The sequence below is a fragment of the Apodemus sylvaticus genome, chromosome 8 (assembly GCF_947179515.1).
Source record: "Apodemus sylvaticus chromosome 8, mApoSyl1.1, whole genome shotgun sequence".
Taxonomy (NCBI): Eukaryota; Metazoa; Chordata; class Mammalia; order Rodentia; family Muridae; genus Apodemus; species Apodemus sylvaticus.
The window spans coordinates 82,832,378-82,860,266 of NC_067479.1; the positions used below are offsets into that span (position 1 = coordinate 82,832,378).

General features: G+C 39.1%; 1 protein-coding gene across 5 annotated transcripts in view; it reads left to right on the forward strand.

The window, feature by feature from the left end:
- The window catches only part of Txndc16 (thioredoxin domain containing 16), an 89,023-nt gene that overhangs the window by 46,652 nt on the left and 14,482 nt on the right, over window positions 1-27,889 (forward strand). For all 5 annotated transcript variants that reach the window (XM_052191729.1, XM_052191728.1, XM_052191726.1 and 2 more), the window contains exons 10-15: window positions 3,314-3,480; window positions 3,800-3,860; window positions 6,098-6,212; window positions 8,080-8,223; window positions 8,767-8,826; window positions 23,508-23,676. In XM_052191729.1, the coding sequence (XP_052047689.1) occupies window positions 3,314-3,480; window positions 3,800-3,860; window positions 6,098-6,212; window positions 8,080-8,223; window positions 8,767-8,826; window positions 23,508-23,676 (716 nt within the window). The remainder of the gene's footprint in view (window positions 1-3,313; window positions 3,481-3,799; window positions 3,861-6,097; window positions 6,213-8,079; window positions 8,224-8,766; window positions 8,827-23,507; window positions 23,677-27,889) is intronic.

The following is a 27,889-nucleotide window of genomic DNA, read 5'->3' on the forward strand; positions in this document are numbered from 1 at the left end:
TGTTTGTTTTTGTTGTTTTTTTAAGACTCTTGCTCTGTAGTACTGCTTGAGGTTGGGGATACTGATTCCTGTAGAAGTTATTTTATTGGTGAGAATAGTTTTAGCTATCCTGGGTTTTTTGTTATTCCAGATGAATTTGAGAATTGCTCTTTCTAACTTTATGAAGAATTGAGTTGGAATTTTGATGGGTATTGCATTGAATCTGTAGACTGCTTTTGGCAAGATGGCTAAGGGATGTTACCATATTAATCCTACAAATCCATGAGCATGGGAGATCTTTCCGTCTTCTGAGATCTTCAATTTCTTTCTTCAGAGACTTGAAGTTCTTGTTATACAGATTTTTCACTTGTTTGGTTAGAGTCACACCAAGATACTTTATGTTGTTTGTGACTATTGTGAAGGGTGTCGTTTCCCTAATTTCTTTCTCAGTTTGTTTATTGAGTATAGGAAGGCTACCGATTTGAGTTAATTTTATATCCAGCCATGTTGCTGAAGTTGTTTTTTAGTTGTAAAAGTTCTCTGGTGGAGTTTTTGGGGTTGCTTAGGTAACTATCATATCATCTGCAAAGAGTAATATTTTGACTTCTTCCTTTCTAATTTGTTTTCCATTAACCTCCTTTTGTTGTTTAACTGCTCTAGCTAGAACTTCAAGTACTATATTGAATAGATATATAGAGAGAGGGCATCCTTTTCTAGTTCCTGATTTTAGTAGGATTGCTTCATGTTTCTATTTAGTTTGATATTGGCTACTGGTTTGTTGTATATTGCTTTTACTATGTTTAGGTATGGGCCTTGAATTCCTGTTCTTTCCAAGACTTTAAGCATGAAGGGATGTTGAATGCTGTCAACTGCTTTTTCAGCATCTAATGAAATGACCATGTATTTTTTTTCTTTGAGTTTGTTTATGTAGTGGATTACATTGATGGATTTCCGTATATTGAACCAACCCTGCATTCCTGGGATGAAGCCTACTTGATCATTGTGAATGATCATTTTGATGAGTTCTTGGATTCCATTGGCACGAATTTTATTGACTACTTTTGCATCAATATAAGGGAAATTGGTCTGAAGTTCTCTTTTTTTTTTTGTTGGATCTTTGTGTGGTTTTGGTATCAGCATAATTGTGGTTTCATAGAATGAGTTGGATAGTGTTCCTTCTGTTTCTATTTTGTGGAATAGTTTGAAGAGTATTGGTATTAGGTCTTCTTTCAAGGTCTGATAGAATTCTGCTCTAAAACCAGAATTTTGATACTGTCTCTGTGTTCTCTGGTTAGTCTGGTTAAGGGTTTATCTATCTTGTTGATTTTCTCAAATAACCAGCTCCTGGTTTTATTGATTCTTTCTATAGTTCTTTTTGTTTCAATTTGGTTGATTTCAGCCCTGAGTTTGATGATTTCCTGCTGTCTACTTCTCTTAGCTTCTTTCTGTTCTAGAGCTTTCAGGTGTGCTGTTAAGCTGCTAGTGTATGCTCTCTTCATTTTCTTTTTGGAGGCAATCAGAGCTATGAGTTTTCCTCTTATGACTGCTTTTATTGTGACCCATAATTTTGGGTATGTTATGCCTTCATTTTCATTAAATTCTAAAAAGTCTTTGATTTCTTTCCTTATTTCTTCCTTGACCATGGTATCATTGAGTAGAGCATTGTTCAGCTTCCATGTATATGTGGGCTTTCTGTTGTTTTTTTTGTTGCTATTGAAGAACAGCCTTAATCCATAGTGGTCTCATAGGAGGCCTGGGATTATTTCAATCTTCTTATATCTGTTGAGGTCTTTTTTTGTGACCAATTATATGGTCAGTTTTGGAGAAGGTACCATTAAGTGCCAAGAAGAAGGTATATTCATTTGATTCAGAATGAAATGTTCTATAGATATCTGTTAAATCCATTTTGTACATAATTTGTTACTTTTACTGTGTCTGTTTTTAGTTTGGGTTTCCCTGATCTGTCCATTGATTAGAGTGGGGTGTTGAACTCACCCACAATTATTGTATGAGGTGCAATATATGCTGTGAGTTTTAATAAAGTTATTTTATGAATGTGGATGCCCTTGCATTTGGAGTATTGATGTTTTGAATTGAAAATTCTTCTTGGTAGATTTTTCCTTTGATGAGTATGAAGTGTCCTTCCATGTCTTTTTTGATGACTTTTTGTCTTTGAGGTACAGTGGTCATTGTGTTTTGCAAACTATCCTAGGCATAGGCACTTAGGATCTAAAGTGACTTGGTGTCTTTATGTTAAATATGTAAGCAAGCAAAAGTAGAAATTAAGATTAAGACTTTTGTGTGAATAGTATTTGTCTAATCATTGCAATGTAATATCATTCCACTTCCAAAAATTTGATTCAGGTTGGTGCTTTTGTATATATGTTCATCTCTCTCTTTTTTAAAGTGAGACAGAATTTAGTTATATAATCTAATGGTTAGGTGTGTGTGTGTTTCTTAGATGTAACGTGGCTATATAGCTATGTAGCTCAGGCTAGCATAGGACTTGCCTCATAGCCCATGATAATCTTGAACCAGGGGCAGTCCTTTTAACTCCCAAATCATGGGATTATGGGCATGTTCCACCAGTCCTGGCCATAACTGTATCTGATTTTTTAAAATTTAAACTACAGATCTTTACTGTAAATTTGTATATGTATTCAATCTCAAATAGATTGAGATTATACCAGGTATGAAGTTACCCCAGACCAATTTTAAACCATTTATTTTTATTATTTTAAATTATGTGTATATGTTTGTGCCCCTTTTATGGTTATGTGTATGTTACTGCAGGTGCTTATCTCTTAGAGCTGGAGTTACAGGCAATTGTGAACTGCCCTACATGGGTACTGGGAACAGAACTTGGGTCCTCCTCAAAAGCAGGATGTGCATTTAACTGCCGAGCCTCTTCTTCAGTCCCGATCCAGACCTATTGTTAAGGTTCCCACCAATGAACTCAGATTGGGAAATGGTTAAGCCATCACCCTAATGAGTAAACCCAAGGACATTCTGAAGGCTGATAATATTCTCCACAGTGGTTGGTTACTTATACCTGGTAGACAGAAGGATATATGTAAAACATATATATATATATGTTTTACAGGTTTTTTTTTCTGAAGAGAATTTTACTTCTTGTTTATACATTGAGATCTGGGGAAGTTGAATTAAACTTTTATTCACATAACTTCTTAGAGACCAGCTTCATAGGATACAGTATATATTTATAAAAATTAGTTCCATGTGTTTGTGTGTTGGGGAGAGGGTTCATACAGTCTGTCATGTGGGTTATTACCATAGGATGAGATTGATTTGCCTTCTTTTTTTCTAAATCAAGATGGAAGTAGCTGAAGATCCTCAACTGGTTTCAACCATTCATCTGCAACTAGGGTTGCCGCTGGTCTTTATTATCAGCCAGCGAGCCACCCAGGAGGCTGACAGAAGAACTGCAGAGTGGGTGGCATGGCATCTCCTGGGGAAAGCAGGCGTCCTGCTCTTGTTGAGGTATCTCACCACAATGCCTTCAAGATAATGCTGCTTGTTTTTTTGTATGGTCTAATAATAAGAAAACTCTTACATCTAACAGCTTCAGGTACAGTTAGGACTAACTGCTGAGCTGAAGTCTATACACTTAGCTTGATTAAAATTAAAATGAGGACTAGAAAATCCAGTTGGTATTCATACACGGAATTTCTCAAGCTCACTAAATTGTAACCTATTCATAATTGTTTTTAGAATAAGGATGTAAAGTTCTGTTTTAGATTTATAACCAGGGTGGCTTATGTAGACGAGTGAATAAAAATTTATTTTCATTTTGCAAAAGGGACTCTGTGGACGTGAACATTCCTCAGCATGCTAATGTGGCCTTCAGAAGAGCAGAGAAGGTTAGTCATTTTTACATACTGGTCTATAATTTTACCTCTTGGGCCAAAAATAGTTCATGTGGACTAAAGTAATACATGTTTACTATTAGATCTTTAAATTATTGAAAAATGCACAATTGCTTTTTTCTATTTTCTTACTTTCCCCTAAAATTATATTTAATTATTTGTTTTTGTTATATTATTCCTGCCCTTATAAATTGTTTTGAATATTACTGATTATTTTCCTTTGGCAAAATTTACCAAAGGAAATGATTCATTTTATTTTTATTTTTTGAAACAGTCTCTACTATGTAGTTCAGGCTACGCTTTACTTGGAGTCCTCTTGTATGCTATGAGTGCTAGCGTAACTGGTGTATGTTATCACATGCACACACATAGGGGGCATCTGTCTTTAGCTGAGGTACACTCTGGGTCCTCCTTTGTTGTTTAGTGTTAAAACTGAAGCTTAGAGATTTTCTTTAGTTCCTAGGAAGAAAAATATTTTAGATAAAATTGTTTCATTACATATTTGTGATCAAGATAACACACGACAACAAATACTAGCAAAGAAGTTGGGAAAGAGAAGCTTTTATACACTGCTGCAGGAGTGTATGCAGGCACAGCCATTAAATCAGGATAGAAGGTCCTTAAAAACTAAAAAATAGCCCATTGTAGGCTGGGGAGAGGGATTAGCAGGTGTAATGCTAGCTGGACAAGTATGATCAGAATTTGGATCTTTAGAACTCATGAAAAGGAGACCTCACTAGTGAGTGCCTATAACCCCAGAGCCCCTCTAAAGAGATGGGAGACAGCGACAGGAATATGCCTAGAAGCTTGAAGGCTAGCTAGCTTGGTCAGACAACAGAAACTCAGCGTCAATCAAGGATGGAAAGGGAGGACACAAATGTCGTCTTCTGATCTCTACACCACACCATCATTCACAAGCATGGGCCTCATCTTAGTTAGGGTTACTAATGCTGTTATGAAACACCATGACCAAAAGCAACATGGAAAGGAAAAGATCAGTTCATCATTATATGAACTCAGGACAGGAACTCAAGCAGGTTCGGAATGTGGAAGCAGGAGCTGATGCAGAGGCCATGGAGGGGTGCTACTTACTGGCTTGCTTCCCATGGCTTGCTCAGCCTGCTTTCTTATAGAACTCAGGAACACCATCCCAGGGATACCACCATGCACAGTGGGTTGGGCCTTCCCCCATCAATCTCTAATTAGACAAACACTCTATATCCTTGCTTGCTTAATTTTGGATCTTCTGGAGGCATTTTTTTAAAATTGAGATTCCCTCTTAGATGACTATAGCATGTGCTAAGTTGGCATAAGACCACCCAGTACAGATGTTAGTAGGAACTCATGAACATGTGCATGTGCATACACACTTCATATATATACATATATAAATTCACCATACACAAAAGGATAAAAAGAAATGCAGGAGCTAGAGGTACAGCTATTGGTTAAGAGTGCTTGCTGCTTTTACACAGGACTGAGGTTCTGTTCTCAGTACCCACAGCCACTTGTAATTCCAGCTCCAGGGGCTCCAATGCTTTGGCTTGGCCTGTATGGGCACCTACACTCATGTGCACATACCTAACACACACACACACACACACACACACACACACACACACACACACACACACACATTTTAAGAATAAATCTTTAAAAATATCTAAAGATGAAACTACCATGTACTCTAGCTATTCCACTCCTGGACATCTATCTGAAGAACTCCTAAGTCAGCAGACCACAGGGATATTGCATATCCATGCTTATTACTACACTATTGACAATAGCTAGAAGATGGAGTCTGTCTAATGTCCATCAACAGGTGAATAAACAGTGTGGTTATGAGAAAATGGATAGAACTACTAGAGATTATTATGTTAAGTAGAATAAGACAGACTCATATAAATACTACATATTCTCTCTCATATGCAGAGTCTAGGTGTGTGTGTGTGTGTGTGTGTGTGCGTGTGCGTGCATGCATTAGTATGTGAAGAGTCAAGAAGCCAGAGAGGGGAGGAGGAGATCTTCAAGGAAAGGGGAGGAGGGAAAAAGGGTGAAGGGGGGCTGTAACTAAATAGGGGTACTGCTTAGCAGGGAGCAGTAGACCAGCAAGGAGGTTTCAGGAGGGCAGCATGGGAAGGAGACACATGAGCACAGAGTATGTTGACATGTTTGAAAATGTCACAGTGAAACCTGTTACTCTGAATGCTAACTTGAAATAACATTTCTAGGATGTGCCTGTGGAGTTTCTGGTATTGAATGATGTTGAGTTAATCATTTCCCATGTGAAAAATAATATGCACATTGAAGAAGATGAAGGCGAAGACATGGAGGGCCCAGATCTGGGTAAGAATTGTAAGACCCACCTCCTGCCATTAATGCCAGTAAAATGGAATCACATTTTATTGGGTGGATTGGTGAGCAGATGTCAGGCTGCTTTCTCTTGCACTTTAGTGTGTACCTTTATTGTTTTACACCAGGCTTCTGGCTTCCCACAGTCTTGCCTTTGTCTTCCATAATCGTTTTTTTTTCTCCCACTGGGCTTACTGCATCTACACAAAGCCATGGCGCATAATGTGTTTGTAGTTATGAATGAGTCTGGTTGTCAGCAGTGTTAGTAGTAAATTTCAGTAATATTTCAGTACTTACTTATCAGTCACTTCTGGCTCTTATTCTATTATTATTATTATTATTATTATTATATATTTGCTTTATTTACATTTCAGATGGTATCCCCTTTCCGAGTTACCCCTCTGAAAACCCCCTACTCTCCCATTTCCCCTCCCCCCTGCTCCCCTACCCCCAATTTCCTGACTTGCATTCCCCTATTCTGGGGAATTGAGCCTTCACAAGGACCAGTGGCCTCTCCTCTCATTGATGTCTGAAATGGTCATCTTCTGCTACATATGCAGCTGGCTGGCTCTTTTATTTTTTTATTTTTTTTTATTTTTTATTTATATTTCAAATGATTTCCCCTTTTCAGATCCCCCCACTCCCCGAAAGTAACATAAGCCCCCTTCCCTCCCCCTGTTCTCCCATCCACCCCTTCCCACTTCCCTGTTCTGGTTTTGCTCTATACTGCTACACTGAGTCTTTCCATAACCAGGGGCCACTCCTCCGTTCTTCTTGTACCTCATTTGATGTGTGGATTATGTTTTGGGTATTCCAATTTTCTAGGCTAATATCCACTTATTAGTAAGTGCATACCATGATTCATCTTTTGAGACTCAGTTACCTCACTTAGTATGATGTTCTCCAACTCCATCCATTTGTCTAAGAATTTCATGAATTCATTGTTTCTAATGGCTGAATAGTATTCCATTGTGTATATATACCACATTTTTTGCATCCATTCTTCCATTGAGGGATACCTGGGTTCTTTCCAGCTTCTGGCTATTATAAATAGGGCTGCTATGAACATAGTGGAGCATGTATCCTTATTACGTGCTGGGGAATCCTCTGGGTATATGCCCAGGAGTGGTATAGCAGGATCTTCTGGAAGTGAGGTGCCCAGTTTTCTGAGGAACCGCCAGACTGATATCCAGAGTGGTTGTACCAGTTTTCAACCCCACCAGCAGTGGAGGAGTGTTCCTCTTTCTCCACATCCTCGCCAATACCTGCTGTCTCCTGAATTTTTTTTTAAATTTTTTTTTATTCGATATAATTTATTTACATTTCAAATGATTTCCCCTTTTCTAGCCCCCCACTCCCTGAAAGTCCCGTAAGCCCCCTTCTCTTCCCCTGTCCTTTCACCCACCCCTTCCCACTTCCCCGTTCTGGTTTTGCCGAATACTGCTTCACCGAGTCTTTCCAGAACCAGGGGCCACTCCTTTCTTCTTGTGCCTCATTTGATGTGTGGATTATGTTTTGGGTATTCCAGTTTTCTAGGTTAATATCCACTTATTAGTGAGTCCATACCATGATTCACCTTTTGAGTCTGGGTTACCTCACTTAGTATGATGTTCTCTAGCTCCATCCATTTGCCTAAGAATTTCATGAATTCATGCCTGACACGGCTTTCTTGGATTGTGTCATTTGCCAGAGCTAGCTTTCCCTTTGATTGATAGATGAAGAATCTGTTTACACAGTTATGCGACCTGCCTGAGGTCACATCAGCAGTGGTGGTGGAGCCCACTTCTCCTGTGATGGCTCATGACATTTTAAATATTTAATTATTTAACTATGTAAACTAACTTCTTTTAAAAACATTTAGCTGTTGAAGATGATGAGGTGGCAGGAACTGTTTACAGAGATAGGAAGAGACAGCTACCTTTGGAGTTGTCTGTGGAGCTAACAGAGGAGACATTTAACACAACGGTCACAGCTTCTGACAGCATAGTGCTCTTCTATGCTACCTGTAAGTATGAGATTTGAAAGGGCGCTATATGACATATGAACACCCTTAAAAGATGGCTTTTATGTTGCTTTCTAAATATTATACATTGTAAGATGTCATAGTTTTTAATGTCTCAAATAGACTACACACACTGATGTATTTACTTCTGGTTCTAAGGAATAAAACTTAACTTTCTGTGCTTCTAGATATATAATTTACACATTGAAGGTCAATGATTAAGCTATAAATTCAGCTAGTTAACTTTTCAAAGCTAGTATCAGTGAATGTAATTACTTTATATCAATATTTTTATAGTAGCATAGGAAATATCTTCAAGTAAGCCATTTCACTGTATACATTATGAATGAAAATATTAGTTGCTTTTGGAATCAATATAAGTGATTGAATAATATTGGGTACTCTGTAGTAACTTCTCTTATTTGGAAGTTCTAGTTTTGGTAATTCCCATAAACCTCTTCATGTGTTTATGTGTGCGGTGTAAGTATGGGTGCTCTGTACATAAGCACCTCTTAATGCCTGTTGAATTTTCTGATTTTATTACAGGGCATGCAGTATCCATGGCATTTCTACAATCCTATATTGATGTGGCAATTAAGTTGAAAGGTAGTATCATGTAGTATGCATTCTTATTTTTTGGTCTGAGTGTGAAACTTTTTATAAAACCATGTTAAAGATGAAAACAAACAAACAAACAAACAACTCCCACAAAATTATAGCTTGTGGCACTGAGTTTAAATGAGTAAATAAAGGGGGTGGCATCTCCAGCAGGACTGTCCTGCCTTGTCTATCCTCAGTTTTTGTGTTTCCACATGAGGCTGAAAATTTCCTTTCCAGTTCTGTGAAGAATTGTGTTAGAATTTTGATGGAGATTGCATTGAATCTGTAGATTGTTTTTGATCAGATGGCTTTTTTTTTTTTTTTTTTTTTTTTTACTATTTTTACCAATTCATGAGCATGAGAGGTCTTCCCATCTTCTCATATTGTCTTCATTTTTTTTTCTTAGTGTCTTAAAGATTTTAATTCACTTGCTTGGCTAGAGTTACCCCAAGATATTATATATATATTTTTGAGGCTATTGTGAAGGGTATTATTTCCATGATTTTGAGTCTTTCATATCTATATAGGAAGGTTACATATTTTTGCAAGTTAATTTTGTAGCCTACTTTGCTGAAAGTGTTTATCAGTTGTACGAGTTTTCTGGGGGAATTGTTAGGATCTTATGTATACAGAAGTATACTTGTGTATATTATAATATCATCTACAAATAAAGATATGTAGAGTTCTTCCCTTCCTATTTGGTCTTTCAGTTGTCCTATTGCTCTAGCTAAGACTTCTAGTACTTTATTGTACTGAGTGGGTATGGAGAAAGTGGACACTTCTGATTGTTCCTGATTTTAGTGGAAATGCTTTGAGCTATTCTTCATGTAAGTTGATGTTGGCTATGGCCTTGCTTGAATTTGTCTTTATTATGTTGAGCTATGTCCTAATATATCTAGGACTTCTATCCTGAAGGGATATGGATTTTGTTAAAGCCTTTTCTCCATCTAAGGAGATGGTCATGCTATTTTTATCTTTCAGTTTGTTTATTACATTTATTGATTTACATAGCTGAACCAAACCCAGCATCTCTGGGATGAAGCCTGCTTGATCATGGCAGGTATCTTTTTATGTGTTCTTGGATTTGGTTTGCAAGTATTTTGCTGAAAATTTTTGCAACAGTAGAAATTGGTCTGTAATTGTCTGTCTTTGTTGGGTCTTTCTACTATCAGTGTAATTTTGACCTCATCAAAATAAATAGTGTTCCTTTTGTTTGTATTTTGGGGAATAATTTGAGGAGTATTGGGATTAACTGTTCTTTAAAAGTCTCATAAAATTCAAGGCTAAAGCCATCTGGCCTCAGGGTTTGTTTTTTTTTTTTTTTTTTGATATTGTAGAAAAGTTTTATGAACTCAATTTCTTTTTGAGGCTTATAATACAACTTACATTGGCCTTACAATCAATTATACATGTCCACCTAAAATTGGAGGATTCAATTATGACATTCATGTATTTAAATGTTAAAAACCCTCAGTAACAGTACAAGAGGATATTTTCAAAATACTATAAAAGATCAGGAGGCCCCAATATTGCTTACAATATTAAATGAAAGGAAAAATAAATGATTTTTCTTTTATGAAATGTAATTTCTCCCAAGCTTGTGGTAAGCAAGCATACTAAATAAAGGAGTACATTATGTTTGTTTTTTTCTTTTTTTTTCCACAATTTTTTTTTTCTAAATTCTTTGTTTACATTCCAAACACTTTCCCCTTTCCCAGTTCGCCCCTCCCCATATGTCCCAGAAGCCTTCTCTCCACCCATTCTCCAGTCACCTCCCTCCTTTTTCTCTGTCCTGGTACTTCCTTACAATGCTGGATCAGGCCTTTCCAGCCTGGGCATATACCCAGAGAATTCCCCAGCATGTAATAAGCACACATGCTCCACTATGTTCATAGCAGCCTTATTTATAATAGCCAGAAGCTGGAAAGAACCCAGATGTCCCTCAATGGAGGAATGGATACAGAAAATGTGGTATATTTACACAGTGGAATACTACTCAGCAATTAAAAACAATGAATTCATGAAATTTGTAGGCAAATGGTTGGTACTGGAAAATATCATCCTGAGTGAGGTAACACAATCACAAAAGAATATAAATGGAATGCAATCACTGATAAGTGGATGTTAACTAGCCCAGAAGCTCTGAATACCCAAGACACAAGTAGCATAACAAATGACTCCCAGATTTTTTTTAAAGAGACATAACTGCTGCTATTTCTCTAGGGGTAATAAATAGGTCAGTTAAATTCCTCATCTGGTCTTGATTTAACTTTTCAACTGGTTCGTATCAAGGAAGTTATCCATTTCTTTTAGGTTTTCCACTTTGGTGTAGTGGAGGTTTTAAAGTACAGCTTTATGGTGTTGAGGATGTCCTCGGTGAGTGTTGTTCTGTGCCCCTTTGGGTTCTGTTAACTTGGATCTTCTCTCTCTGCTTTTCCTCTCACTTGTCTATGGCTTAGTCAATCTTTTTTTTTTAATATTTTTATTTTCTATATTCTTTGTTTATGTTCCAAATGATTTCCCCTTTCCCGGATCCCCCCTCCCCATATGTCCCGTAAACCTTCTTCTCTCCATCCCTTCTCCAATCACCTTCCTCCTTTTTCTCTGTCCTTATATTCCCTTCCCATGCTAGATCAATCCTTTCCAGGATCAGGACCCTCTCCATACTTCTACATGGGAGTCATTTGTTATGCAATTTGTGCCTTGGGTATTCAGGGCTTCTGGGCTAATTAATATCCACTTATCAGAGATGGCATTCCATGTATATTCTTTTGTGATTGGGTTACCTCACTTAGGATGATATTTTCCAGATCAAACCATTTGCCTAAAAATTTTGTGAATTCATTGTTTCTAATTGCTGAGTAGTATTCCATTGTGTAAATATACCACATTTTCTGTATCCATTCCTCCTTTGAGGGGCATCTGGGTTCTTTCCAGCTTCTGGCTATTATAAGTAAGGCTGCTATGAACATAATGGAGCATGTGTCTTTATTGCATGCCGGGGAATCCTTTGGGTATATGCCCAGGAGAGGTATAGCAGGGTCCTCTGGAAGTCTCATGTCCAGTTTTCTAAGGAACCTCCAGACTGATTTCCACAGTGGTTGTACCATCTTACAGCCCCACCAGCAGTGGAGGAGTGTTCCTCTTTCTCCACCTCCTCGCCAACACCTGCTGTCTCCTGAGTTTTTGACCTTAGCCATTCTGACTGGTGTAAGGTGAAATCTCAGGGTTGTTTTGATCTGCATTTCCCTAATGACTAATGATGTTGAGCACTTCTTAAGGTGCCTCTCGGCCATCCGAATTTCTTCAGGTGAAAATTCTTTGTTTAGATCTGTACCCCATTTTTAATAGGGTTATTTGGTTCCCTGGGGTCTAACTTCTTGAGTTCTTTGTATATATTGGATATTAGCCCTCTATCAGATGTGGGGTTGGTGAATATCCTTTCCCAATGTGATGGTTGCCGTTTTGTCCTTTTAACAGTGTCCTTTGCCTTACAGAAACTGTAATTTTATGAGGTCCCATTTGTCAATTCTTGATCTTAGAGCATAAGCTATTGGTGATCTGTTCAGGAACTTTTCCCCTGTGCCCATGTCCTCAAGGGTCTTCCCCAGTTTCTTTTCTATTAGTTTCAGTGTGTCTGGTTTTACATGGAGGTCCTTGATCCACTTGGAGTAAAGTTTAGTACATGGAGATAAGAATGGATTAATTCGCATTCTTCTGCATGCTGACCTCCAATTGATCCAGCACCATTTGTTGAAAAGGCTATCTTTTTTCCACTGGATGTTTTTGGCTCCTTTGTCGAAGATCAAATGACCATAGGTGTGTGGATTCATTTCTGGATCTTCAATTCTATTCCATTGGTCCACTTGTCTGTCACTGTGCCAATACCATGCAATTTTTAACACTATTGTTCTGTAGTATTGCTTGAAGTCAGGGATACTGATTCCCCCAGAATTTCTTTTGTTGTTGAGAATAGTTTTAGCTATCCTGGGTTTCTTGTTATTCCAGATGAATTTGAGAATTGCTTTTTCTAACTCTGTGAAGAACTGAGTTGGGATTTTGATGGGGATTGCATTGAATCTGTAGATCGCTTTTGGCAAGATGGCCATTTTAACTATATTAATCCTGCCAATCCACGAGCATGGCAGATTTTTCCATTTTCTGAGGTCTTCTTCAATTTCCTTCTTCAGAGACCTGAAGTTCTTGTCATATAGATCTTTCACTTGTTTGGTTAGAGTCACAACAAGATACTTTATATTGTTTGTGGCTATTTTGAAGGGTGTCGTTTCCCTAACTTCTTTCTCAGCTTGCTTATCCTTTGAGTATAGGAAGGCAACTGATTTGCTTGAGTTGATTTTATAACCAGCCACTTTGCTGAAGTTGTTTATCAGCTGTAGGAGTTCTCTGGTGGAGGTTTTCGGGTCACTTAAGTAGACTATCATGTCATCTGCAAATAGTGACTTCTTCCTTTCCAATTTGTATCCTTTTGACCTCCTTATGTTGTCTAATTGCTCTAGTTAGAACTTCAAGTACTATATTGAAATGATATGGAGAGAGGGGGCCGCCCTGTCTAGTCTCTGATTTTAGTGGGATTGCTTCAAGTTTCTCTCCATTTAGTTTGATGTTGGCTATTGGTTTGCTGTATATTGCTTTTATTATGTTTAGGTATGGGCCTTGAATTCCTGTTCTTTCCAAGACCTTTAACGTGAAAGGATGCTGAATTTTGTCAAGTGTCGTTTCAGCATCTAGTGAAATGACCATGTAGTTTTTTTCTTTGAGTTTGTTTATGTAGTGGATTGCATTAATGCATTTCTGTATATTAAACCATCCCTGCATCCCTGGGATGAAGCCTATTTGATCATGGTGCATTATTGTTTTGATGTGTTCTTGGATTTGGTTGAGAAGAATTTTATTGAGTATTTTTGCATCGATATTCCTAAGGGAAATTGGTCTAAAGTTCTCTTTTTTTGTTGGATCTTTGTGTGGTTTTGGTATCAGCGAAATTGTGGCTTCATAGAATGAGTTGGGTAATGTTCCTTCTGTTTCTATTTGTGGAGTAGTTTGAAGCGTATTGGCATTAGGTCTCCTTGGAATGTCTGATAGCATTCTGCACTAAAGCCATCTGGTCCTGTGCTTTTTTTGGTTGGGAGACTGTCAATGACCACTTCTCTTTCTTTAGGGGTTATGGTACCATTTAGATGGTCTATCTGATCCTGATTAAATTTTGGTAATTGGTATCTGTTTAGGAAATTGTCCATTTCCTCCAGATTTTCCAGTTTTGTTGAGTATAGGCTTTTGTAGTAGGATATGATAAGTTTTTGGATTTCCTCAGTTTCTATTGTTATATCACCTTTTTTTTTTTTTTATTGAGTATCTTCTTTATTTACATTGCCCATGGTAAAACCTTTCCCAATTTCCCCCTCCCAAAAGCCCCCCTCGCCAACGATTCCCTACCCTTCCTCCTTCCCCCTGCCTCCATGTATATGCCCCTCTACCCTACACAGTCCCACTTTCCCCCCAACTTCTCCCCCTTCTGTTTCCCTTTGTTGTGGCCTCTTTGAGCCTTTACCTGACCAAAGACCACTGCTCCCACTGTTGCCCAAAAAGGCATTCCTCTGCCACATTTTTGGCTGGAACCAGGTATACCCCTTGGTTGATGATTCAGTCCCTGGGAGTCTTGGGGTGTCTGGGTGTCCGAAGTCATTGTTTTTCCCATGGGGCTATATACCCCTTCAACTCCTCCAGACAACCCTCCAGATCCTCCATTGGGGACCCCAAGCTCAGTCCAAGATTGGTTGCTAGTTTCTGCTTCTGAATTTGTAAGACTCTGGCAGGGCCTCTCTAGAGACAGCTAGGGCATACTCCTTTTGGTACATGCTTCTCATCTTAGTGTCAGGGTTTGCTGACTGTTTATAGGATGAATCCCCAGGTAGGGCACTTGCTGGGTAGCCTTTACTTCAGACTCTGCTCCACACATTGCCTCCCTTGTTGCTCCTGTGAGCATTTTGTTCCATTTCTCAGAGGAACCATAGCTCCTTCACTTAAGTCATTCTTCTGGAGCTTCCTGTGCTGGGTGAATTGCAACTTGTTTATTTTGAGCTTTTGAACTAGCATCCACTTATTAGTGAGTGCATACCATGTGCTTTCTTTTGTGACTGGGATACCTTGCTCAGGATGACACTTTCTAGTTCCATCCATTTGCCTAAGAATTTCATGAATTCATTGTTTTTAATAGCTGAATAGTACTCCATTGTATATATATACCACAGTTTCTGTATCCATTCCTCTGTTGAGGGACATCTGGGATCTTTCCAGCTTCTGGCTATTATAAATAAGGCAGCTATGAAAATAGTGGAGCATGTGTTCTTATTACATGTAGGAGCACTTTCTGGGTATATGCCCAGGAGTGGTATAGCTGGGTCCATAGGTAGTACTATGTCTAATTTTCTGAGGAATCGCCAAACTGATTTCCAGAGTGGTTTTACAAGCTTGCAATCCTACCAACAATGGAGAAGTGTTCCTATTTCCCCACATCCTCTCCAGCATCTGCTGTCCCCTGAGTTTTTCAACTTAGCCATTCTGACTGGTGTAAGGTGGAATCTCAGTGTTGTTTTGATTTACATTTCCCTGATAACTAAGGATTCTGAACATTTCTTTAGGTGCTTCACAGCCATTTGAGTTTCCTCAGTTGAGAATTCCCTGTTTAGCTCTGTACCCCTATATATCACCCTTTAAATTTCTGATTTTGTTAATTTGGGTACTGTCTCTGTGCCCTCTGGTTAGTCGGGCTAAAGGTTTATCTATCTTGTTGATTTTCTCAAAGAACCAGCTCCTACTTTTGTTGATTCTTTGTATGGTTCTTTTTGTTTCAACGTGGTTGATTTCAGCCCTGAGTTTCATGATTTCTTGCCTTTTTTTTTTAATATTTTTATTTTCTATATTCTTTGTTTACATTCCAAATGATTTCCCCTTTCCCAGATACCCCCTCCCCATATGTCCCATAAACCTTCTTCTCTCCATCCATTCTCCAATCACCTCCCTCCTTTTTCTCTGTCCTTATATTCCTCTCCAATGCTAGATCAGTCCTTTCCAGGATCAGGACCCTTTCCATACTTATTCATGGGAGTCATTTGTTACACGATTTGTGCCTTGGGTATTCATAGCTTCTGGGCTAACTAATATCCACTTATCAGAGATTGCATTCCATGTGTATTCTTTTGTGATTGGGTTACCTCACTTAGGATGATATTTTCTAGATCAAACCATTTGCCTAAAAATTTTGTGAATTCATTGTTTCTAATTGCTGAGTAGTATTCCATTGTGTAAATATACCACATTTTCTGTATCCATTCCTCCTTTGAGGGACATCTGAGTTCTTTCCAGCTTCAGGCTATTATAAGTAAGGCTGCTATGAACATAATGGGGCACGTGTCTTTATTGAATGCCAGGGAATCCTCTGGGTATATGCCCAGGAGAGGTATAGCAGGGTCCTCCGGAAATGTCATGTCCAGTTTTCTGAAGAACCGCCAGAATAATTTCCAAGTTGCCTGCTTTGGGATCTGAACAGCCTGGGCCACAGCACTCGGTCTCCAGGAAGTGCAAGAGGCCTGGTGTGCACCCGGAGGTAGACTGGGAGGACACAGCTTGCTCCGGTGGGTCTGGCTCCACAGAGCTTAGGTTCCAGCCCTGAGGCCTCTGGAGGGAGCCTTCAGATCTTTGCTTTGGGATCCAGAACAGCCTGGGCTACAACAGCACATCTCCAGGCTCTGCAAGAGGCCAGAGGGGCTTCTGGGAGGCCAGCTGGGAGGAGTCAGTGTGCTCTGGTGAGTCCATCAGGCCCCAGGTGGGAGCCTTCAGGTGTCTGCTTCGGGATCTGAAGAGCCTGGGCCACAGCATCCTTTCTCCAGGCAGTGCAAGAGGTCAGCTGTGCGCCAGAGGCCAGCTGGGAAGAGGCAGCTTGCACTGGTGAGTCCAGCATTGACAACAAGACCAACTAACACCAGTGAGAACTAGATGGCAAAAGGCAAACACAGGAATGTCACTAACAGAAATCAAAGCAATATGGCAACATCTGAACCCAATTCTCCTTTACCAGCATGTCCTGGATACCCCATCACACCAGTAAAACAAGATTTGGATTTAAAATCACTGGTCATGATGCTGGTACAGGAACACATGAAGGACATACTTAAAGAAATTCAGGAGAAAATGGATCAAAAGTTAGAAGCCCTTGCAAGGGAAATACAAAAATCATTGAAAGAAATTCAGAAGAATAAAAAAGCCAATAAGGAGGAAACGCAAAAATCACTTAAAGAAATATAGGAGAACTTTGGCCAACAGGCTGAGGTCATGAAAGAGGAAACACAAAAATCTCTTAAAGAATTACAGGAAAGCACAAACAAGCAAGTGAAGGAGCTAAGCAAAACCATCCAGGATCTAAAATCAGAAGTAGAAACAACTAAGAAAACTCAAAGGGAGACAACTTTGGAGACAGAAAACCTTGGGAAGAAATCAGGGGACATAGATGCAAATATCAACAACAGAATACAAGAGATAGAAGAAAGAATCTCAGATGCTGAAGATACCATAGAAACCATGGACTCAACAGTTAAAGAAAATGCAAAAAGCAAAAAGCTTGTAACCCAAAACATCCAGGAAATCCAGGACACAATGAGAAGACCAAACCTAAGGATTATAGGCATAGATAAGAGTGAAGATTTACAACTTAAAGGGCCAGCAAATATCTTCAATAAAATTATGGAAGAAAACTCCCCTAACCTAAAGAGAGAGATGCCCATGAATATACAAGAAGCCTACAGAACTATATGACTGAACAGGGAAACTGTGAAACTAATTAAAGCTTTGGACCAATTAGACTTAACAGATATACATTTTATCCTAAAGCAAAAGAATATACCTTTTTCTCAGCACCTCATGGTACCTTCTCCAAAATCGACCATATAATTGGTCACAAGACAGACCTCAACAAATATAAGAAGATCGAACTAATCCCATGCCTCCTATTGGATCACTGTGGAGTAAAAGTGGTCTTCAATAGCAACAAAAACAACAGAAAACCCACATATACGTGGAAACTGAATAATATTCTACTCAGTGATTTCCTGCCTTTTACTTCTCTTGGGTCTATTAGATTCTTTTTGTTCTAAAGCTTTCAAGTGTTCGGTTAAACTGCTAGTGTATGCTTTCTCCAGCTTCTTTTTGTAGGCACTCAGAGCTATGAGTTTTCCTCTTAGCACTGCTTTCATTGTGTCCCATAAATTTGAGTATGTTGTGCCTTCATTTTCATTAAATTCTAAAAAGTCTTTGATTTCTTTCCTTATTTCTTCCTTGACCAAGGTATCATTGAGTAGAGAGAATCGTTCAGCTTCCATGTGTATGTGGGCTTTTGTTGTTTTTGTTGCTATTTTTTTTAATTTATTGATATATTTATTTACATTTCAAATGATTTTCCCTTTTCTGGACCCCCGCTTCCCGAAGGTCCCATCAGTCCCCTTCCCTCCCCCTGTTTTCCCACCCAACCCTTCCCACTTCCCTGTTCTGATTTTGCTCTATACTGCTTCACTGAGTCTTTTCAGAACAAGGGGGCACTCCACCGTTCTTGTACCTCATTTGATGTGTGGATTATGTTTTGGGTATTCCAGTTTTCTAGGTTAATATCCACTTATTAGTGAGTGCATACCATGATTCACCTTTTGAGTCTGGGTTACCTCACTTAGTATGATGTTCTCTAGCTCCATCCATTTGCCTAAGAATTTCATGAATTCATTGTTTCTAATGGCTGAATAGTACTCCATTTTGTAGATATACCACATTTTTTGCATCCACTCTTCTGTTGAGGGATAGCTGGGTTCTTTCCAGCATCTGGCAATTATAAATAGGGCTGCTATGAACATAGTAGAGCATGTATCCTTATTACATGGTGGGGAATCCTCTGGGTATATGCCCAGGAGTGGTATAGCAGGATCTTCTGGAAGTGAGGTGCCCAGTTTTCGGAGGAACAGCCAGACTGATTTCCAGAGTGGTTGTAGCAATTTGCAACCCCACCAGCAGTGGAGGAGTGTTCCTCTTTCTCCACATCCTTGCCAACACCTGCTGTCTCCTGAAATTTTAATCTTAGCCATTCTGACTGGTGTAAGGTGAAATCTCAGGGTTGTTTTGATTTGCATTTCCCTAATGACTAATGAAGTTGAGCATTTTTTAAGGTGTTTCTCTGCCATCCGAAGTTCTTCAGGTGAGAATTCTTTGTTTAACTCTGTACCCCATTTTTAAATAGGGTTGTTTGGTTTTCTGGAGTCTAACTTCTTGAGTTCTTTATATATATTAGATATTAGCCCTCTATCTGATGTAGGATTGGTGAAGATCTTTTCCCAATTTGTTGGTTGCCGATTTGTCCTTTTGATGGTGTCCTTTGCTTTACAGAAACTTTGTAATTTTATGAGGTCCCATTTGTCAATTCTTGATCTTAGAGCATATGCTATTGGTGTTCTGTTCAGAAACTTTCTCCCTATACCGATGTCCTCAAGGGTCTTCCCCAGTTTCTTTTATATTAGCTTCAGAGTGTCTGGCTTTATGTGGAGGTCCTTGATCCATTTGGATTTGAGCTTAGTACAAGGAGACAAGGATTTTTTTGAGACAGGGTTTCTTTGTATAGCCCTGGCTGTCCTGGACCTTACTCTGTGGACCAGGCTGGCTTCGAACTCAGAAATCTGCCTGTCTCTGCCTCCCAAGTGCTGGGATTAAAGGTGTATGCCACCACAGCCTGGCAGATTTGTTTTTAATATGTAATCTAGTCATTATATAAAAGAACCCCCACCTTCAGATTAGGAATTCTATTTGAAGTTAATGTGTTAGTGAAATTTATGGGATGTGCTCTCGGAATGCCAGCATACTAACCTGTTGCTGAAATATAAATCAGTAGTGCATCCATGTTTAACATGCATCAATGCTTTTTTTTTTATTTAAAAGAAGTTTTCAATTTGAGAGAACAGCTTAGGAATGACTCACATGTTGATATAGGTTTCTTTTTTTATTTTTTGTATCCTTTTGGGCTTTTTGTATATTTTGTATATTTTTGTATATTTATAAATTACAAAATAAATGTTATATATTTTGTATATTTATAAATTATCAAAATATACAAAATATTTGTATATTTTAATAATTTGTATTAGTTTTTTTTAGTTTTTTTTAAAAAATTGAATATATTCTTCATTTACATTACAAATGTTATACCCTTTCCTGGTTTCCCCCCTCCTCGAAAACCCCCAACCTACTCTTCTATCCCCTGTTTCAATAATATGCCCGTCTACCAAACCCTCTCCCACCTACCCCACCCACCTTGATTTCCCCACTCTGGGGCATTTATTGAGCCATCATAGGACCAAGGACCTCTGCTCCCCCTGAAGCATTCCTCTGCCACTCTTTTGGCTGGAACCATGTGTATCCCTTGGTCGATGGCTTAGTCCTGGGAGTCCTGGGGTGACTGGTTGGTCGACATTGTCATTCTTCCCATGGGGTGCAACCCCCTTGAGCTCCTCCATTCTGCCCTCCGACTCTTCCATTGGGGACCTCCACACTCAGTTCAATTGTTGGCTGCTAGCATCTGCCTCTGTATCTGTAAGGCTCCAGCAGGTCCCCCTTTGAAGGCAACAGACTCCTTTCTGTACTCACTTCTTGTCATCCATAATAGTGTCAGGTTTGGTGACTGTTTATAGGATGAATCCCCAGGTAGGGCGGTCTCTGGGTAGCCTTTCCTTCAGTCTCTGTTCCACATTTTGTCTCCATAATTACTCCTGTGAGTATTTTGTTCCCTTTCTCAGAGGAACCAAAGCACCCCCACTTTGGTCTTCCTTCTTGAGCTTCTTGTTGTCTGTGAATTGTAACTTGTTTATTTTGAGCTTTTAGGCTAATATCCACTTATCAGAGAGTGCATTCCATGTGTGTTCTTTTGTGATTGGGTTACCTCACTCAGGATGACTTTTTCTAGTTCCATCCATTTGACTAAGAATTTCATGAATTCATTGTTTTTAATAGCTAAATAGTACTCCATTGTGTAGATATACCACAATTTCTTTATCTATTCCTCTGTTGAAGGACATCTGGGTTCTTTTCAGCTATTGGATATTATAAATAAGGCTGCTATGAACATAGTGGAGCATGTGCCCTTATTACATGTTAGAGCATCTTCTGGGTATATATGCCCAGGAGTGGTATAGCTGGGTTCTCAGGTAGTCCTATGTCTAATTTTCTGAGGAACTGCAAAACTGATTTTCAGAGTGGATTTATCAGCTTGCAATCCCACCAACAATGGAGAAGTGTTCTTCTTTCTCCACATCCTCGCCCGCATTTGCTGTTCCCTGAGTTTTTCATCTGACTGGCATGAGGTGGAATCTCAGGGTTGTTTTGATTTGCATTTCCCTGATAACTAAGGATGCTGAACATTTCTTTAGGTACTTCAAGCCATTTGAGTTTCCTCAGATGAGAATTCCCTGTTTAGCTCTGTACTCCATTTTTTTTTTAAGTAGGGTTATTGGACTCTCTAGAGTCTTAACTTCTTGAGTTCTTTGTATACATTGGATATTAACCCTTTATCGGATCTAGGATTGGTAAAGATCTTTTCCTCATCTGTTGGTTGCCCTTTTGTTCTGTTGACAGTATCCTTTGCCTTACAGAAGTTTTACAGTTATATGAGGTCCCATTTGTTGATTCTTGTTCTTAGAGTATAAGCCATTCGTGTTCTGTTCAGGAAAATTTCCCCTGTGCCCATGTGTTCTAGGTTCTTCCCCACTTTCTCCTTTATAAGCCTCAGTGTATCTGGTTTTATGTGTAGGTCATTGATCTACTTGGACTTGAACTTTGTACAAGGATATAAGAATGGGTCAATTTGCATTTTTCTGCATGCTGACCCAGTTGATCCAGCACCATTTGTTAAAAATGCTGTCCTTTTTCCACTGCATGTTTTTTAGCTCCTTTGTCAAATATCAAGTGACCATAGGTGTGTGGGTTCATTTCTGGGTCTTCAATTCTATTCCATTGATCTTCCTGCCTGTCTCTGTACCAATACCACACAGTTTTGTTTTGTTTTTTTATTTTTTTTTTATATCACCATTGCTCTGTTGTAGAACTTGAGGTCAGGGCTGGTGATTCCTCCAGGAGATCTTTTGTTGTGGAGAATAGTTTTTACTATCCTGGGTTTTTTGTTATTCCAAATGAATTTGCAGATTGTGCTTTCTAGCTGTATGAAGAATTGTTTTGGAATTTTGATGGGGATTACATTGAATTTGTAGATTGCTTTTGGCAAGATGGCCATTTTTACTATATATTAATCCTGCCAATCCATGAGCATGGGTGATCTAATTTTGTCAAAAGCTTTTTCAGCATCTAATGAAATTACCATGTGATTTTTTTCTTTGAATTTGTTTATGTAGTGGATGATACAAATTTCTCAATGTAATATATCGACTCTACTTTTGATTAGAATGAATTTCTTTTTTTTCTAGCTTAAGTATGTGGTGCTCGTGTTAGTTGATTTTTTAAAATCTGTTTTCAGCCAGTGGTCTGTATATTCCAGAGTTCTTTATATGTTTTGTTGTTGAACAAGTAAGAATGTATGCTTTTTATTCTATGCATTTTCCTGGGGTGAGAAGAGATTGTTGGGTTTAGATGGGGATGATAACAGAGCCCCAGGTTCATGCTTTGATGGTGACAAGTGCAGGCACAGCCCCCTTTCCCAAGGAGTTTTCTTCATAGAGACAGATATTCACCAGACAATGCAGATAAACACAGAGATAGAAAACGTGACTAGGAACTGAGTTGTGTAGTTCTGTAGTAGCATGTAGAAGAGGGATCTGGTACAGATGGGGTTCCAGGCAAGGTGTCCATGAAATAGTGTCATGGTGACACATTCCTACCCCTACAAAGCTTAGTGAGGATGGGTGAGGAGGAGTTTGCTGTACCCGAACAGACTTGATTTTGAAAATGGTATCTCTAGCAATGTTTTAGAGAGGCTTAATCTGGGACCTGAAGTAGAAACCTATTGTAGTTATCCAGCAAAAACACTACTGGCAATAAATATAAATAGAAGATAACTGGAAACATGCAAAATTAGAGCTGTAAAATTGAAAAAGTAGTGACTGAGAAGGCATGGGAGACTTAGGAACAAGGAGATGAGAAAAACGTTGCTTTGTTTTCTTAGCTGCACAAGAGCGGCCTCTTTCACCACTACACAGATTGGAACCTGTTCTTGGTTTTAGTCATGCAGAGTTTTAGGATATGTTCATTCAGAGGGTGACAGAGATGCCACTAACAATATGTGGGTCTGGAACTTCAATGAGAAGTTGAGGGCAGAGAAACAAGTTTAGGCTATATTGGATTGTTTGTAGTTGAAAAAGAGATTGTACAGCAAGAGCAAAAGCAGTTTAAACGCTGGCTTAAGAAGGTCCCAACTCCAGTAATAGAAGAGCCTACAAAAGGGTCCAAAGGGAGCCGCTCTAGAGACAGGAAATCATCATCAAGGGTAAGGAAATGCCTCCAGAGATCAGGGGAAGAGGTCTGCAAGAGTGTCATGCTGGACATACACCTAAAATGAATGGGATTAGACAAGCTGAAACTAAGCAACAAGGTTCTGCAGTAGTGTTTATAAAGTATGCATTTCCCCTTTGATTTAGGCAGGTCCACCATCCTTCTCACTAGAATAAATTGTGCAGATTGGTCTGATGTATGTGCAAAGCAAAATGTTACTGCGTTTCCTGTGGTAAAGTTGTACAAGAAAGGCGAGAGCCCAGTGTCTTATGCCGGTATGTTGGGAACTAAAGATCTCCTGAAGTTCATCCAGTTGTAAGTATTCAGCTCATCCTTTTTTTTTTTTTTTAAATTTATTGATATATTTATTTACATTTCAAATGATTTCCCCTTTTCTGGACCCCCACTCCCCGAAAGTCCCATAAGTCCCCTTCCCTCTCCCTGTTTTCCCACCCAACCCTTCCTACTTCCTTGTTCTGATTTTGCTCTATACTGCTTCACTGAGTCTTTCCAGAACACGGGGCCGCTCCTCCGTTCTTCGTGTACCTCATTTGATGTGTGTATTATGTTTTGGGTATTCCAGTTTTCTAGGTTAATATCCACTTATTAGTGAGTGCATACCATGATTCATCTTTTGAGTCTGGGTTACCTCACTTAGTATGATGTTCTCCAGCTCCATCCATTTGCCTAAGAATTTCATGAATTCATTGTTTCTAATGGCTGAATCTCCATTGTGTATATATACCACATTTTTTGCATCCACTCTTCTGTTGAGGGATACCTGGGTTCTTTCCAACTTCTGGCAATTATAAGTAGGGCTGTTCAGCTCACTCTTAAGGTTTCTAAATTTGAGGCTATAGTTCTAACTACACACTTTGTTGACAAACTTTTAATAGAGTCAAGGATACTAGAGCTGAGAGCACAGAGTAACGAAGCTTGGTGCATGCTCTGTCACTTTTCAGTTAATGAGGCAGAGTTTTTTAAAAGAATAATTTTCCAGGGATGCAGGGTTGGTTCAATATACGGAAATCCATCAATGCAATCCACTACATAAACAAACTCAAAGAAAAAAAACCACATGGTCATTTCATTGGATGCTGAAAAAGCATTTGACAAAATTCAGCATCCTTTCATGCTTAAAGTCTTGGAAAGAACAGGAATTCAAGGCCCATACCTAAACATAGTAAAAGCAATATACAGCAAACCGGTAGCCAGCATCAGACTAAATGGAGAGAAACTTGAAGCAATCCCACTAAAATCAGGGACTAGACAGGGCTGCCCCCTTTCTCCTTATCTTTTCAATATTGTACTTGAGGCACTAGCTCGGGCAATTCGACAACATAAGGAGGTCAAAGGGATACAAATTGGAAAGGAAGAAGTCAAACTATCATTATTTGCAGATAATATTCTACCTAAGTGACCCAAAAAAACTCCACTAGAGAACTTCTACAGCTGATAAACAACTTCAGCAAAGTGGCAGGTTATAAAATCAACTCAAGCAAATCAGTGGCCTTCCTATACTCAAAGGATAAGCAGGCTGAGAAAGAAATTAGGGAAATGACCCCCTTCACAATAGCCGCAAACAGTATAAAGTATCTTGGGGTGACTTACCAAATGTGTAAAAGATCTGTATGACAAGAACTTCAAGACTCTGAAGAAGGAAATGGAAGAAGACCTCAAAAAGTGGGAAAACCTCCCATGCTCATGGATCGGCAGAATCAATATAGTTAAAATGGCCATTTTGCCAAAAGCAATGTACAGATTCAATGCAATACCCATCAAAATCCCAAGTCAATTCTTCACAGAGTTAGAAAGAGCAATTATCAAATTCATCTGGAATAACAAAAAACCCCAGATAGCTAAAACTATTCTCAGCAACAAAAGAAATTCTGGGGGAATCAGTATCCCTGACCTCAAGCAATACTACAGAGCAATAGTGTTAAAAACTGCATGGTATTGGTACAGTGACAGGCAGGCAGATCAATGGAACAGGATTGAAGATCCAGAAATGAACCCACACACCTATGGCCACTTGATCCTGGACAAAGGGGCTGAAAACATCCAATGGAAAAAAGATAGCCTTTTCAACAAATGGTGCTGGTTCAACTGGAGGTCAGCATGCGGAAGAATGCGAATTGATCCATCCTTGTCTCCTTGTACTAAGCTCAAATCCAAATGGATCAAGGACCTCCACATAAAGCCAGACACTCTGAAGCTAATAGAAAAGAAACTGGGGAAGACCCTTGAGGACATCGGTACAGGGAGAAAGTTTCTGAACAGAACACCAATAGTGTATGCTCTAAAATCAAGAATTGACAAATGGGACCTCATAAAATTACAAAGTTTCTGTAAGGCAAAGGACACCATCAAGAGGACAAATCGGCAACCAACAAATTGGGAAAAGATCTTCACCAATCCTACATCAGATAGAGGGCTAATATCCAATATATATATAAAGAACTCAAGAAGTTAGACTCCAGAAAACCAAACAACCCTATTAAAAAATGGGGTACAGAGTTAAACAAAGAATTCTCACCTGAAGAACTTCGTATGGCAGAGAAACACCTTAAAAAATGCTCAACTTCATTAGTCATTAGGGAAATGCAAATCAAAACAACCCTAAGATTTCATCTTACACCAGTCAGAATGGCTAAGATTAAAAATTCAGGAGACAGCAGGTGTTGGAGAGGGTGCGGAGAAAGAGGAACACTCCTCCACTGCTGGTGGGGTTGCAAATTGGTACAACCACTCTGGAAAGCAGTCTGGCGGTTCCTCCGAAAACTGGGCACCTCACTTCCAGAAGATCCTGCTATACCACTCCTGGGCATATACCCAGAGGATTCCCCACCATGTAATAAGGATACATGCTCTAGTATGTTCATAGCAGCCCTATTTATAATTGCCAGATGCTGGAAAGAACCCAGGTATCCCTCAACAGAAGAGTGGATGCAAAAAATGTGGTATATCTACACAATGGAGTACTATTCAGCCATTAGAAACAATGAATTCATGAAATTCTTAGGCAAATGGATGGAGCTAGAGAACATCATACTAAGTGAGGTAACCCAGACTCAAAAGGTGAATCATGGTATGCACTCACTAATAAGTGGTTATTAACCTAGAAAACTGGAATACCCAAAACATAATCCACACATCAAATGAGATACAAGAAGAAAGGAGGAGTGGTCCCTGGTTCTGGAAAGACTCAGTGAAACAGTATTTGGCAAAACCAGAACGGGGAACTGGGAAGGGGTGGGAGGGAGGACAGGGGAAGAGAAGGGGACTTACGGGACTTTCGGGGAGTGGGGGGGGGGGCTAGAAAAGGGGAAATCATTTGAAATGTAAATAAATTATATCGAATAAAAAAAATAACAATTAAAAAAAAAAAGAAAGAAAAGATGTGGCCATGTTAGGAATAAAGAGGAGCCTAGGGACAGAGCACAATAAATTCATTTATTATAAAAAAAAAAAAATTCAGGAGACAGCAGGTGTTGGCGAGGATGTGGAGAAAGAGTTAACACTCCTCCACTGCTGGTGGGGTTGCAAACTGGTACAACCACTCTGGAAATCAGTCTGGCGGTTCCTCCAAAAACTGGGCACCTCACTTCCAGAAGATCCTACTATACTACTCCTGGGCATATACTCAGAGGATTCCACACCATGTAATAAGGATACATGCTCTACTATGTTCATAGCAGCCCTATTTATAATTGCCAGATGCTGGAAAGAACCCAGGTATACCTCAACAGAAGAGTGGATGCAAAAAATGTGGTATATCTACACAATGGAGTACTATTCAGCCATTAGAAACAATGAATTCATGAAATTCTTAGGCAAATGGATGGAGCTAGAGAACATCATACTAAGTGAGGTAACCCAGACTCAAAAGGTGAATCATGGTATGCACTCACTAATAAGTGGATACTAACCTAGAAAACTGGAATACCCAAAACATAATCCACACATCAAATGAGGTACAAGAAGAAAGGAGGAGTGGCCCCTTGTTCTGGAAAGACTCAGTGAAGCAGTATTTGGCAAAACCAGAAAGGGGAAGTGGGAAGGGGTGGGTGGGAGGACAGGGGGAGAGAAGCGGGCTTATGTGACTTTCGGGGAGTGGGGGGCTAGAAAAGGGGAAATCATTTGAAATGTAAATAAAAAAATATCGAATAAAAAAAAAAGAAAAGAATAATTTTATCCAGTAGTCTATGTAATCTATTGTTTGCTAGGTTCTGTGTTTTTTATAAACTATAAAATATCGTTAAGAATTAGTTTTGAGCTAATATCCATTTATCAGTGACTGCATTTCACGTGTATTCTTTTGTGATTGGGTTACCTCTCTTAAGATTTCCCAGTTCCAAACATTTGCATAAGGATTTCATGAATTCGTTGTTTTTAATTGCTGAATACTATTCCATAGTGTAAATATACCACATTTTCTGTATCCATTCCTCTTTGAGGGACATCTGGGTTCTTTCCAGATAATATAAATAAGGCTAATATGAACATAGTGGAGCATGTGTTCTTATTG